At 42.3% G+C, this 14,248-nt stretch overlaps 1 protein-coding gene across 1 annotated transcript in view; it reads left to right on the top strand.

Annotated features, from left to right (window-relative positions):
* The window catches only part of SNX31 (sorting nexin 31), a 60,432-nt gene that overhangs the window by 28,033 nt on the left and 18,151 nt on the right, over positions 1-14,248 (top strand). Inside the window, exons 6-9 of the mRNA XM_036263836.1 lie at positions 701-791; positions 1,697-1,784; positions 5,598-5,667; positions 12,352-12,444. Of these exons, the coding sequence (XP_036119729.1) occupies positions 701-791; positions 1,697-1,784; positions 5,598-5,667; positions 12,352-12,444 (342 nt within the window). The remainder of the gene's footprint in view (positions 1-700; positions 792-1,696; positions 1,785-5,597; positions 5,668-12,351; positions 12,445-14,248) is intronic.

The following is a 14,248-nucleotide window of genomic DNA, read 5'->3' as shown; positions in this document are numbered from 1 at the left end:
CTTGTAAAGGAAACGGTTGAGCTGGGTGGGTGGTGATGGAGAGTCTGGGGTAGTAGCATGGTAGTTACTGCTAAGGGAATGTTATGAGGTTATAGCCTTGTGACCCATTGGTAAAAATGCACACACTGTTGTTGAAATGAAAGCCCTTTGATGTGAAGGTCAAAAAGGAATATGAAATGAAGGCAGCTCATGCCTGGGACCTGAGGATTTCACCGTGCAAACACCATGCATATTAGACTTGAATATCACAGGAGACCTCAGAGAGAAGCAGGCTTGTGGTATCCTATTATATGACAGCCAAGCAGTGAGGACTATCTCTTTTCCCAGTATCTGGTAATTCAGCCCAGGAGGTAAATACCGCAGGACAGATGTTCCTCGAGAATGAGTGCTGCCCTCCAGTGGACAATAAATCCAAGGACAATCTGGGCGACTCTGAGAAGGGACAACCAGCCTCAGCTGAGGCCAATTAATGACCATTGTGGTGGGACAGATTTTTTTTCTTCACTCAAAAATTTTTTTTAATTTCTAAATTTCTAAAACAAGTATATACCATTTTAGATTCAGAAAACATTTCTTTTAATGTATGCTAGCCCATAGAAGGACTATTTATTGTGTTGACAGGCAATTTCAAATTCTGCACGTCACAGTAAACATGGCGGACACTTCTAACTCCCTCCCTCTCTTGTGTTTTTGGTTAAAGGTGGTGTCACACAAAATCGGACTGTGTCGGGAGCTCTTGGGCTACTTCGGCCTATTTCTCATTCGGTTCTGCAAAGAGGACACGCTCTCCGGTAAGGACGGAAGGAAGGCTGTGTGGGCAGGTGCTCAGCCCAGAGATGCAGGAGCACTGCTGAGGGGCTGGTCACCCCCCAGGGAAAGTCCCCAGTGTGTAGTCCTACGGCTGTTCTCCACTCCTGGATGAAACGTTTGGGATGGGAGGTTGTGTCTGTGTTCAGGGTGAGCTAGGGACGTGTGGCTCCAGAAGGGTGTCAGGGACAGGAGCCAGAAGTAACTGCACTTCCTCTTGTGCCTGCCCTGGTCCCAGTCCTGATATCCACCTTGACCAGTGCACCCTGCTGCTGGCCTCTAGCCACCAGGACCCCCTGTGAATGGAGTGCCAGACTCCAGACATCAGGACATCTCCACGCCATCACCTCTCCTTGTTAAGGAATATTTGCTATAAAGTACTGATGCTATAAGTTCTTAGAATCTTAAAAAAGATACAATGAGATAGTGAAAAACGACAGTCCTATTCACATACCTTTTGCTTTTCTCTACAGTGCATTTCTAGATATTGCAAGTTTTTTTAGTTGTGAAATGCGATCAGTTATCTCAAAGTAGTTTACATATGTCCTCAAGAAGCTGTAGGGAGGTGATTTTAAGTTGGAAGTGAAGGGTTTTATGAGTTGACTTGGCCACTAGGATCTGTGGTGTGCTGGCAAAGGCACTGGACCTCTCTGGACCTCAGTTTCTTCATCTGTATCACAGTGTAAAAATATTGCTCATTCAAGGTGCGGATGAAGATAAAATGTTATTTATTTATTTTTAATAAACTTTAGAAAGCTAAAAATTACATACAAATGAAAGACTATTACTATATTTTATTCTTTACGTAATGCTATATGTTCTCAATTTAAAGCACTGGGTGTAAACCACCTGTGCTATTTCAACCAGTAAGACTCCCCTCTCTCTCTAGTCATGAAAAAATTAGTGGACTTTGAACTCCCTTACGTGAGTCTCCGGAGTTCCGAAGCAGAAACCTGCAAGGTCGGACTGAGGAAGTGGTGAGTAAGCGCCGTGACGGTGGGCATTCCAGGCTCCTACCACTGGTGATCGGAACTGGTCACTGGCACCATGTCGGCACAGCCTGACAGCTAGGAGAACAGGAAGGGGCTCGGGGAAGGCGAAGAGGACAGCAGTGGAGAAGACAGAGAGGGAAATGACAAGACTATCTGCCCTGAAGGGAAGGACGTTGAGGATGACTTTCACTGGTCCCAAGTAAATCCTTGAAGCATTACCGTGAGGATGGTGGCCATGAAGATAAAGCTTGAAAAACAAGGGCTATTGGGGATCGAACAGGTAATGGTGAGGAATTGCAGGCCGTGGGCTTGCTTTGGAATGGATGACTGACTGTATTAATTGAAGGAATTTCCTGATGATTACAAGTGGATCTGATTCCTCTGGTGAACTGTAGTATTCCCTGAGGCAAAGGGTAGACTCAGCCAACTTGCAGAGCATTTGAACTCTAAAGAGTCGGCTTACATTCCAAAAGGGTTTCTACAATAAATGCATATGTACCAGGGCCAGCCATACTCCTGGATCCATAGGGCCCCTTGCCGAAAATACTACCATTTCCCCCAGAAACAGAGGGCCCCACAGACAGCAAACAAAATAGACAATAACAAGAAGCAGGACACTCCCCTAACCCACCCCCACATATAACCTATCGTTCAAGTATTTATTACCATGGCTGTATTGGATTGCATCTTTGGTTAACTCTCTCCCAGCTCAATTATTTTGTAATCTGAGCACAAAAGCTTGAAAGAAAGGCATTTTGAAATTTAGGAATAATTGTTATCTTGACCTTGTGATGCCCTGCTAGGGCTCTGGCCTGCGGTTTTGAATTTTGGAAGGATGTTCCCAGCAAGTCTAGTTCATCTACTGTTTTTCAGAAGTATTCTGAGAAACGGTCACAATCTGCGGTGTGGAACCCTGAGAAAGGAAAAGGAAAAACTGTTAGCAGTTCCATCTAAGGGTTTATAGAGTAGCTGTTCTTCTGGAAGCTGTTTAGTATAATGAGTGGCTGAGCAGTTATTCCTGGGGTCAGAGTATGTGAATCTAAGTCTCAACTCTCTCAGGATTCAAATGAATAACTTTAGCTGAGTTCTTTAGGCTGTCTAATATTCAGTTGTTCTATCTGTAAAATGGGAATAATAATAATAAGAGTCGATCTCATAGGATTATTGTGAGGGATAAATAAAGTGATCCCATATGCTCCATAAATTTTGGTCTTGTTTGTTATTGTTATCTTGAGGATGATAATGATGATGATAGAAACAACCACCACAAAAATCCTTGGGGCTTAGACTTGTTGCTCATGAGTTCTCCAGAGAGCATGAGACCAAAGGAGAGATGAGGATTCTGTTCCTCACCTGGAAGCTTGAATTAGAAGTTGGTCTTTGCCTATGTCTTCATTAAACAGGTCAATTCTAGATCATAAGTACAAGGCAAAATGTCTACCTACATGGCAGCATCTCAGATCCAGGCAGATTGCCTTTGCTCAGAGACCTGGAAGAAAGGAGGTCTCCCTAAAGGTGAGGATCAGGTCACCGGAAGGGAGAGCCTGGCACAGGATCTTGTAGGGGCCCGGCCCACGTTCCAGAGTGAGGTCTCACAGGGTGGGAGCAGGGAGGCTAGCTCCACTGCCACGAGCTGTGGATTCCCAGCAGGCAGGGCCTCGCGGTGAAGCCTGATTGGAGGCTTAGGGATTTTTCTCTGCCCGTGAATTCCCCAGTGCATTTCTCCAACGATGATATAGTTCCTTCCAGGCCAGAGGGTGCCTGCCTGGCCTCTCAGAGACCCAGTCTGGGGTGGTCTGGGGGTTCTCTAGTTCTCTGATGTAACAGTTGCTATTCTCTGCCACACAGGGGCCCTTGGGACGCATAAGTGAAATAGCTAAATAGAGTATAAGTAAGAATGCTTCAGCTGCTCTCCCCATGCCCAGAATGAAATTTATCTTCAACTAATATTTTATCCTTTTCCTAGTTTTTTTTTTTTAACCTATCTTTATTCTTGAATGTATTACAGATGTTCCTCATTTTTCCCCTATTGACCCCCTCCTGCCTTTCCCCACACTGTTGTCTGTGTCCATTGGTTATGCATATATACATATAAGTTCTTTGGTTTATTTCTTCCTACTCCCCAACCCCCTTTCCCTTTGAGGTTTGTCAGTCTAACAACCAGTTTGTACTTCTTAATCCCTTCACCATTTCCACCCATTCCCCCAACCCCCCTCTCATCCGGCAACCAACAAAATGTTCTCTGTATCTATGAGAATGTTTCTGTTCTGCCTGTTCATTTTGTTTGTAGATTCAATTGTTGATAGATATGTATTCATTGCCATTTTGTTTGTTCATATATTTTATCTTTTTCTTCAAGAAGACCCTTCAACATTTCATATAATAATGGTTTGGTGGTGATGAGCTCCTTTAGCTTTTCCTTGTCTTGGAAACTCTTTATCTGTCCGTCAATTCTAAATGACAGCTTTGCAGGGTAGAGTAATCTTGGTTGTAGGTTCTTGCTTTTCATCACTCTCAATATTTTTTACCACTCTCTCTGGCCTGCAAAGTTTCTTTTGAGAAATCAGCTGACAGTCTTATAGGAATTCCCTTGTAGGTAACTAACTGCTTTTCTCTTGCTGCTTTTAAGATTCCCTCTTTGTTTTGAACCTTTTGTATTTTGATGATGATGTGTCTTGGTGTGGGCTTCTTGGGGTTCATCTTGTTTGGGACTCTCTGTGCTTCCTGGACTTGTATGTCGGTTTCCTTGACCAAGTTAGGGAAATTTTCTGCCATTATTGTTTCAAATAGGTTTTCGATTTCTTGTTCTCTCTCTTCTCCTTCTGGCACACCCAAAATACTAATGTGGGCACGCCTGAAGTTGTCCCAGAGGCTCCTTACGCTATCCTCATTTTTTTAAATTCTTTTTTCTTTTTGCTGTTCTGATTGGGTGTTTTTTGCTACCTTATATTCCAAATTGATGGTTTGCTTCTTGGCTTTACCTACTCTACTATTGAATCTGTGTAAATTATTTTTTATTTCAATTAGTGCCTCCTTCATTTCTGACTGTGCATCCTTCATTTCTGACTGGTCCTTTTTTATGCTCTTGAGGCCCTCACTAAGTTCACTGAGGTTCTCACTAAGTTCATTGAGCATCCTTATAAGCAGTGTTTTGAACTCTGCATCTGTTAGGTTGCTTATCTCCATTTTGCTTGGCTGGAAGGTAGAGTGTTGGAGAGGGGAGTGGGGTAAGAGATGGAACTGGAAATGAAAGTGGGGTGTTCTCTGAAGGGCCTTGGAAGTGAGCAGGATAGGTGACCTAACTGCTGGAGCTCTGAGAGTCTGAAAGGTACTAACACTCCTGTTGAATGCGGAGCATGAGAGCGAGGGAACATGACGGAGACAGAAAGCCTGGTGAGGAAGTTACCAGAGCAGCTCAGGCAAGAGATGAGGGTGGCCTGGGTACAGGGTGGTGATATGGGTATGAAAATGGGCAAGTGAGAGTGCCAGGCATTGTGGGGTGGGGACACCTCACGCAGGACTTGGTGACTCAAAGTAGGGTTGTGTGTGAACAGGGACACGGACCATTCCCCCGAAGCTTATTTTTTTGTACCTTCACTCTGTGCCTACTGGGCAAGAGCTTGCAGTGTAAGGAAATTAGAGAGCAGACCCGGTGCAGGGAGAGATGGGAGGCTAGGCAAGTAGAGGAGCGGGGCCTTGTTCAAAGCACAGAGGGCCACCACTTCCCAGAGCACGAGCTCCCAGGTGTGCCTATCAGCCATGTCACATGAATTAACTTAATGCTCCTGAATTGCGCAGGTACATGGATCCGTCCCTTGACTCCATGATGATGGACTGCAGAGCCGCTGTAAATTTGATCTATATGCAGGTGAGGGTAACCAAGAACCATCAGAACACCACATTTTATAGGCCATTTGGGTTTCAGCCATTCGAAAAACATTGTAGTAGGTATGAATTCGACCTCCATGCCTAGAATAGGCAAATTCATAGGGACATGAAGTAGAACAAAGGTAACCAGGGGCTGGAGGAGAGGAGTTATTACATAAGGGGTACAGAAAATTTGCTAGGGGTGATTAAAAAGTTTTCGGTGGAGGAAGTGGTGATGGTGACACAACATATAAATGTTTTAGTGCCTCGGATTGTACAGTTACAAATGGTTACAGTAACAAGTGTTAGGTATATTTTACCACTTTTTTTTTTTTTAAAGAGGAGTTTATAGAAAAATAAAAAAGAATTCTCACACCATTTTCACAATCACTCTCTGAATTTGCAGCTGACACACCATCATCTAGACTAATCTATTTGATCCTAAAAAGGATATCCCTGATAATCTACATGAGCCTGGAGAGGATATCCCTGATCATTTACATGAGCCTGGAGAGGATATCCCTGATCATTTACATGAGCCTGGAGAGGATATCCCTGATAGTCTACATGAGCCTGGAGAGGATAGCCCTGATCATTTACATGAGCCTGGAGAGGATATCCCTGATCATTTACATGAGCCTGGAGAGGATATCCCTGATAGTCTACATGAGCCTGGAGAGGATATCCCTGATCATTTACATGAGCCTGGAGAGGATATCCCTGATAGTCTACATGAGCCTGGAGAGGATATCCCTGATAGTCTACATGAGCCTGGAGAGGATATCCCTGATCATTTACATGAGCCTGGAGAGGATATCCCTGATAGTCTACATGAGCCTGGAGAGGATATCCCTGATCATTTACAGTCACACATGGTTCCTAAACCTCACTTCAGCATCATTTTCTTTTTCCCTGAGCCAACAAGTAGTGTTGCTGCCCCGGCACCAGCTTCGTGGGCAACTGGCCTGTGAAACTGTCCTGGGCCATGTGCTCAGAAGGGCCTCATCCTTGTTTAATGCTCTGCTATCACGTCTTGAAATTCTTAATAATTTTGAACAAGGGACTCCACATCTTTATTTTGCACTAGGCCCTGACAATTATAAAGTTGGTCTTGCCTATCCCTGCTCCTCAACCCCCAGAAGAGTACGTTTAGAGTTCGACCTCTCTTTCTTTCCCCAACTCACGTGGTGAAGTTCTGCCGAGCAGAGAATGGTCAGCAGGTGCTGCCTGCATGGTGACTGTCCGGTTTCCCTCCAGTTCTCCCCCTGCTTCACCAGCTCCCCACCAGTGTCCACTTTGCAGGTCAGCAGCCTGCTCCTTTCCAAGGCCTGGCTGGACAGTCTGGAAGGGCGGTGTGGCAGCTTCATGTAAGGAGCTCCATGAGACTATCCCGTAATCGGCTCTCACACGGCAGTGTGGCTGGTCAGATTCTTGCCCTGTTCAAACCTTCCCAAGTCATTCCATCTCATTCAGACCAACCCACCATTACACACATGCACACATGTGTATGTGTTTACATATGTATTTTAAATTATTTGTTTACTGTCTCTCTTCCTACTAGAATGATTTCTCCATGAAATCAATTATTTGTTGGTTCACTACTGTATCCCCAGAAACTATAACTGTTCCTGGCAAGATGTCAGCAGTAAACCCTGTGGTGGGCCTGGCATTGTACTAATTGTTTTAAATGCATTGTTTCATGTAAGCTTCACAATAACTCTGTAAGGCAGTTGGTAGCCTCCACATTTATAAGGAGAAGAAACAGTTTGCTGACAAAGGATTGAGTAGGCTTGGATACAGAAAATGTAGAAAGGGGATTTAACAATACTTCTTGCAGCTGGCTCTTAGGTTGTGTGGTTCTAAGCTGCTAAACTCTGTCGCTTTTCTTTCACTGAAATTAAAGAGAGGCGAGAGATATAGGATTAACCATTACTTTTAGCGAGCATTTCAAGGGGGCAAGGAAACATTAATAGAACCTACTGTAGTACTTTGGGTATAGCAAGAAAAGTAAAGGGTTGGCTTTCAATGTTTTGGCTTATTAAAGAACATAGATGAGGAAAAGAGCTTAAGCACATACTTCCTGAGGAGACTTTTGGTTTTTGCTTTAAGCAGTTTCATTGCTTTTTTTTTATTATTATTATTTTAAGCAACACTTAATTTTTTGAGTGTTTTGTTATGCAGCAATCTCTAACTGATACAAGGCTGTTTGTATTATTTTCTCTTTAGCTGAGTTGTGTGTAGAGCTGATACGTTACATTTGTTGAGCTATACTGTCATTTTAAATAACTTCAAAAAGTTTACACTGTGATTCTGCATGGAATGGGAGTTATCACTTATACTGAAAGCAAGACAGAATGGCAGGGTTCCCTTATATATTAGTAAAGCAAATGTTCATCTTTGAATAAATGACCACAGTTCCATATTCCCTTGCAAAGCAACAACCAGGTGCTTTATGTGCCCAAAGAGAGGAAACTGTTCTGTGTTATACTAAGGGATATGCAAATAGACTGCCTCGCACAGGCTGAGCAGTGGAGCTGAAGACAGGAGAAATCACTAAATGCCTCAGAATACAGGGAAGTAGTTACTAGCCAGAAATGGCTGGCATGACTGGTTCATGCATCATACAGGGCTGTCACTAGGCACTGTGTCATAATTTAGTTGACAGTGTTTTTCGTAGTGTCACACCAAATCATGGTAAGTGAGAGTGAATTTGACAAAATAAAACACCTTTTATATATACATCTTCCCCACCAGACCATCAGCCCATGCAGGCACCTTGGCTTTTTTGGCAAAGGGCCAAGAACTTGGGTATATGACTGAGCAGACACAACAGAACCCAGCAGCCAGACTGTCACATGAGGATTCAACAACCTTAATACTTATTCCTCCTTAGGTGACCCTTTAAGAAACCAAGATCATCTGATCACTTCTACAGCGCTCTTCTAATGTTTACTGAGACACATCACCATTGTATTATTGCTATTATAATACATCATTATTTGTATCTGGTTTATTCGCTCTTACATTTTTGGTTGAAAATGCATCATCTAATTCTAATACTGTTCCTGTGGGAAATAGCATCTTTGTGGCATGGTTTCTAGGAATACATTGTGATGAGAGGCACGGACTACCAGCATCATAATATGATTTCTATCTGTCCTCATTAAAGAATAGTAAACCAGCCCTGGCCAGTTTGGCTCAGCGATCAGAGCGTCAGCCACGGACCAGAGAGAGACCCAGGTTCGGTTCCTGCTAAGGGCAGGTACCTCGGTTGCAGTTTGTCCCCAGCCCCAGTTGGGGTCCTGTGGGTGGCAGCCAGTCAATGTGTCTCTCTCACATAGATGTTTCTCTCTCTCTCTTCCTCCCTCTCTCCCTCCCGCTGTATCTGAAGATGAATGCAAAAATGTCCTTGGGTGAGGATAAAAAAAAAAGGAATAGTAAACCAGAGAGAAATAGATGACATTTCTTCTGCTTATAGCTGCGGGGGAAAAAAGATGGCTTCATGGAAAGCACACTGAATTGCAGTTTCAAAAATGCTTTCTGTCCCTTGCTCTGCCACTGGCTTTCTCTTCATGTGACCTGGGACCAGACCCTGTCTTTCTGGAACTAGAACTACAACATCCCCCTGTTAAGCAGTGAGGTTGAACTAACAGTCTCTAGGTTTTCTCCCAGCTTTAATAGACTGCTATGCAAACTCTTTTCCTGGCAAAGTCTTCAACAAACTGGAGTTGATGTCATAATAACCTGTGCCATTATCATCACCATCATTATTATTCCCTGACTCTGAGTGGAGGTACTGAGGAACTGAAAGGGCCCACAGTCAGCAGGAGGGAGGGACCCCCAATCACTGCCTTTTTTGGGAAGCCTTCCTGGCTCCTCCCGGAAGACAACGCCTCCTTCCCCTCTGCTCCCATGGCTTTTTGTTCAGACTCTCGATTATGGCACTTCTCACCCAGCACTGTAAATACTGGTTCACCTATGTGTCTGGACTCTGAAGGGCCAAGGGCAGAGGCTGTGTCCTGGGTGCCTGGGATATGTAAATGGGTGAGGAGCAATCCTTTAAAAACGTTAATGCAGAAGTTCTCAGGAACTCTTCGGACAAATAACAGCCCGTCATAATTAACTATCATGACCTATTTTTTAAAGATTTTTCTAAAGCAGAGGTGCCCAATGATGCCTCAGGACTAAGTAGACTCTTACCATGTGTTTTCTTTCTTTTACAAATTTGAGTGCCATTAACAAAAAGGAAGATTTCATATAGAAGTATACATTTCTGGGTTTTCTAAAAAGTATTGAAGGCTCGGTCAGTTCTGGGCCTGTACTTCAGCAGGGCCACCATTGGCCCACGTGGTAACTTTGTGCACGTTAGAAAGAGGCACTCTTCCCCTGGCAGGGCCTGTGGCTTGGGAGCGGAGTGCGGGCTGACCGCTGGTCTCCTAAAACCCCCTTAGCCTGGTGCCCTTGTACAGGGCCCGGGCTGCTCACACATACCTGGCCTTGCTCTGCCATGCATTAACCAGCTGGAACCGAGGAGCTGATGCCTTGTTTAAAGAGGCACATGTGCCCCATTTCTCACTACTGTACCCTCTGCAGAGAGTATTAGAGTATGTGTGATTGAAGTGCATGAAAACCATGGCTTGTGTGACTTCACCTGGTTTAAAACATTAGGTTCTGCGTAAGTCTCCATCAGCTTGTCTTGGGAAACCACATAACTGAACAGACATTTGTCTAAACTGACTCTCACCGTCTGGAGTGAGGTACTATATATAACGTATTTTAGTGATGACTTGTGAACTCAATCAGAATCAAACACTTACAAAGGTGGTGAACAAAAACAGTTATGTTACCTCTCCTGTAGGACATTTAAATCTCTGTGTTTGAGAGTCCCAAGTCCCCTAATGATGAATGATGTGTCCTTGGTTAATGCTTACTGTCATCATTGCTGTTTAACTTTGTTTAGCCAGGCTTTCTCTGTGACATCGCTGCCCTGTGCTAACAGTCCTTACAGGTGCTAACAGCAAGTAGAATTCTGGAAAGAAGAGGTGTTTAGTCTTCACCTCCATGCTGATTCCATTGTGGCATGGCACCAAGGTTCAGTTTTGTGAACAGTTGGCAACAAGGAGAAAGTCTTGGCGTGGGTAGCTGGCTATGTAATAAGAAATCAACAGCTTAGGCAAGGGTAGGAGGGCCATGTGAAATCACATAAGTCATGGTTTTCATGAGCTTCAATCACACATACTCTAGTGCCCTCTGCAGAGGGTACAGTAGTGAGAAATGGAGAACCGTTGCCTCCTTAAATAAGGTATCAGCTACTCGGCGCCAGCTGATTAACGAATGTTGTACTGGTCAGATCTCGGTTGTAATCCAGCTCTTGCCACTTATTTGCTGGATCATCTTGAAAGTCATAGCTCCTCTGGACCTCGATTTACCCATCTATAGAATGGGGTAATTTCCCTCCTCATAGAGATAAAGCACTCTGCCAATATCACTGAGGGCTGTAATACATAGACTTATATTCATACTAAGGTGTGAGTATGCACCTAATAATTGGCAAAGAATTATTGCATGATTGCTGCCTATAAGACACTGGACAAGCTACACTGAGGTGAAGGACCCAGGGTCTTCCCTTGAGGAATTAACAGTCTATCTAAGGACCAATGGAAAATTCTTTTAAAGTGTAATAAAGCAGGACAGGCTAATAGTACCAATTTAAATTCCATCAGTTCTACATGGAACTTCCTGTTTCCCCTAAACCCCTGCCAACTCTGAATATTACATACATTTTAGTCCTTGCCAAGCTGAGAGGGAAAAAAATTCTTTGATTACTAGTGAGGTTAAATATATATATTTGTCATTTGGAATTCCTTTTTGTCGATTGCTGATACTTATCTTTTGCCCATTTTCCTACTAGGGATGTTTACATTGTACCTATTGCTTTCTATAAATAATATTAATTTTTTGCCTCATATAATGTACACATTTTCCCTGGTTTGGCATTTACTTGTTGGTTTTTTTCTTGTTTTGTTTTGTTTTTCATCCTCACACGAGGACATTTTCCATTTTTTGTTCAGATAGAGTGGGAGGGACAGAGAGAGAGAGAGAAACATCGATGTGAAAGGGACACATCGAGTGGCCGCCACCCACACAACCCAAACAAGGCTGGGAACAAACTGCAACCGAGGTACATGCCCTTTGCGGGACCTGAACCTGGGTCTCCCGGGACCGCAGGCCGACGTTCCAACAGCTGAGCCAAACCAGCCAGGGCTACTTGTTGGTTTTGTTTTTGGTGGATTTTGTATACAGAAGTTTTATATTTTAATGTATTATATATTTCTTTATTATGACATTTTGTCTTTGTATCTTAAAAAGACATCCCCTACTTCAAGATCAGATAAAAATATTCACCTTATTTTCTTCTGGTTCTTTTATGGTTTTTACACTTAGATCTTTAATGTGTCTGGATTTAATTGGTTGAGTGGTGTGGGGAAAGATCTGACTTTCTTTTCTTTTCCAAGTGTTGTCCCCAAACCATTGAACAATCTCTTTCTATACCCACTACTTTAAAAAGTAACTTTTATAATATATATATATGGCCACTGGTCTGTTTTTCTAGCCTTTCTTACATGAGTATGTTTTTGTTAGAGTAATTCATTCCTGCTAATGTTGCAATTTATGTTGTTTTAAGGCAATCCAGGACATTCGAAAAGAATGGGCCAAACCCACACCGGCACAGAGGCAGAAATTAGAGGCTCTCCAGAAAGAAGACGACCAAACAAAGGTGAATCAAATACTGCACCAACAGAAACCCCCTGGAAGGGAGCTAAAGAAATATATCAGGCCCTGGCCGGTTTGGCTCAGAGGTTAGAGCGTCAGACTGCGGACCAGAGAGTCCTGGGTTCGGTTCCCACTAAGGGCATGTACTTTGGTTGTAGTTTGTCCCTGGCCCTGGTTGGGGTCATGTGGGTGGCAACCACTCAGTGTGTCTCTCTCATATCGATGTTTCTCTGTCTCTCTTCCTCCCTCTCTCCCTCCCACTCTATCTGAAGATAAGTGCAAAAATGTCCTCGGGTGAGGATAAAAAAATATATATATCGGAATTGGGCTCTTTCTATAATTTATAAACCCACCAAGCACTAAAAATAGGACTCTTAAAAAATGAGAACACTTTTATTGATTTTTTTATTATAAAATAAATTAAAGGTTTTTGTTTAAAGATTCTAAAAGATACAGACAATACGTTGTGAGTCCTTTATCAAGTTAGTTAATACAGACCCTCAACATTTTTAATGGCCTCAGAATATTCCATTTAATGGTTATGTTATCATTTAGCAAACCGATTTCTTATTGTTGGAAGTCAGGTTGTTTCCAGCTTTTGCTGCTATAAATCACTTTGACAGACAGCACCATGAGGCCCAGGACTGTGTCTAATTTATACATACCCCGTGTATTCCCAAGACCTGGTATGGTGCCCGGCTGAAGGTCCCGAAGCATTGCAACAACATCCTCTGTCTTTGAGTATGTGTTCTGTTATTCTTTAGGATGTATTTCTAAACATCCATTTTTAAATCTTCCATAAAGATGGTACCAACTCACATAACCCTGTCTCCAAGCAGTATATGTGAGTCTGAAAAACAAGACATAATTTAACAGAAGAAATGGTCTCTGTTTCATGGTATTGTCTTCTTAAGTTCTTTATACTTTGCCATTGTTCACTACTAAAGCATTGATTTTGCACAAAATGCAAACAAAATTTAGAGGACTCGTTTACGCTTAGGTTGATATGGAAACTAATTCTCGAAACAATGTTTTGAGAATTTTATTGACAAGCTAAAAAAGGAAAAAGGAAAAGCATAGATGTCATGATTTTTGTATACCCCCCTTGGTATTCCACCACAGCTTTGTCACAGAAATTTTGGAGTCTCAATGTCTCTGTATATTTGTAAATTTTTACAATTTGGGTTCTATTTTGATGGATAAAATATTACTGTTACTTTGAATACAAGTACCAATCAAAGGACATTTCTGCTCTATAAACGTCTTCAATCAGTAAAGCTATTATTTTTAACCACACTTCAATCAGTAAAGCTATTATTTTTAACCACTCTATCAAAATTTGTATGTGTATTTTTGCCACAAAACAAATTTAATTTTTTATAATAAATATTTCATCTGATTTTATGATGCTATTTTAATGGTGGTCTTTTAGAAACTTTACTGTGTGTGCATGAATTTATCCTCTAAATTCAGTCCTCTAAATTTTCTTTGCATTGTGTTCAAAATCAATGCTTTAGTGGTGAACACTGACCAAATCTAAAGAATAAAAAAAGACAATGCATTGAAGCAGAGGCCATTTCTTCTGTTAAAAAAATGTCTTGTTTGTCAGACTCATTCATAGACACTGCTTGGGGATACGGGATGTGTGAGTTTCTTTCCATCTGAAAAAATAATTGAAGCATTAGTCAAATTAATTTATTTTCTCTTGAAGCATCTAAGGATATTGTTATCACACCAGCCTTATTTAAATTAAGTTATTCGTTTGCTAATGGAGCCAACGTGTTAACAACTATTGCTTTAGAAAATTC

This window comes from Molossus molossus, unplaced genomic scaffold, assembly GCF_014108415.1.
Source record: "Molossus molossus isolate mMolMol1 unplaced genomic scaffold, mMolMol1.p scaffold_m16_p_16, whole genome shotgun sequence".
Classification (NCBI taxonomy): Eukaryota; Metazoa; Chordata; class Mammalia; order Chiroptera; family Molossidae; genus Molossus; species Molossus molossus.
Note: the sequence above shows the minus strand (reverse complement) of the source record. Positions and strands in the feature narration are given on the sequence as shown.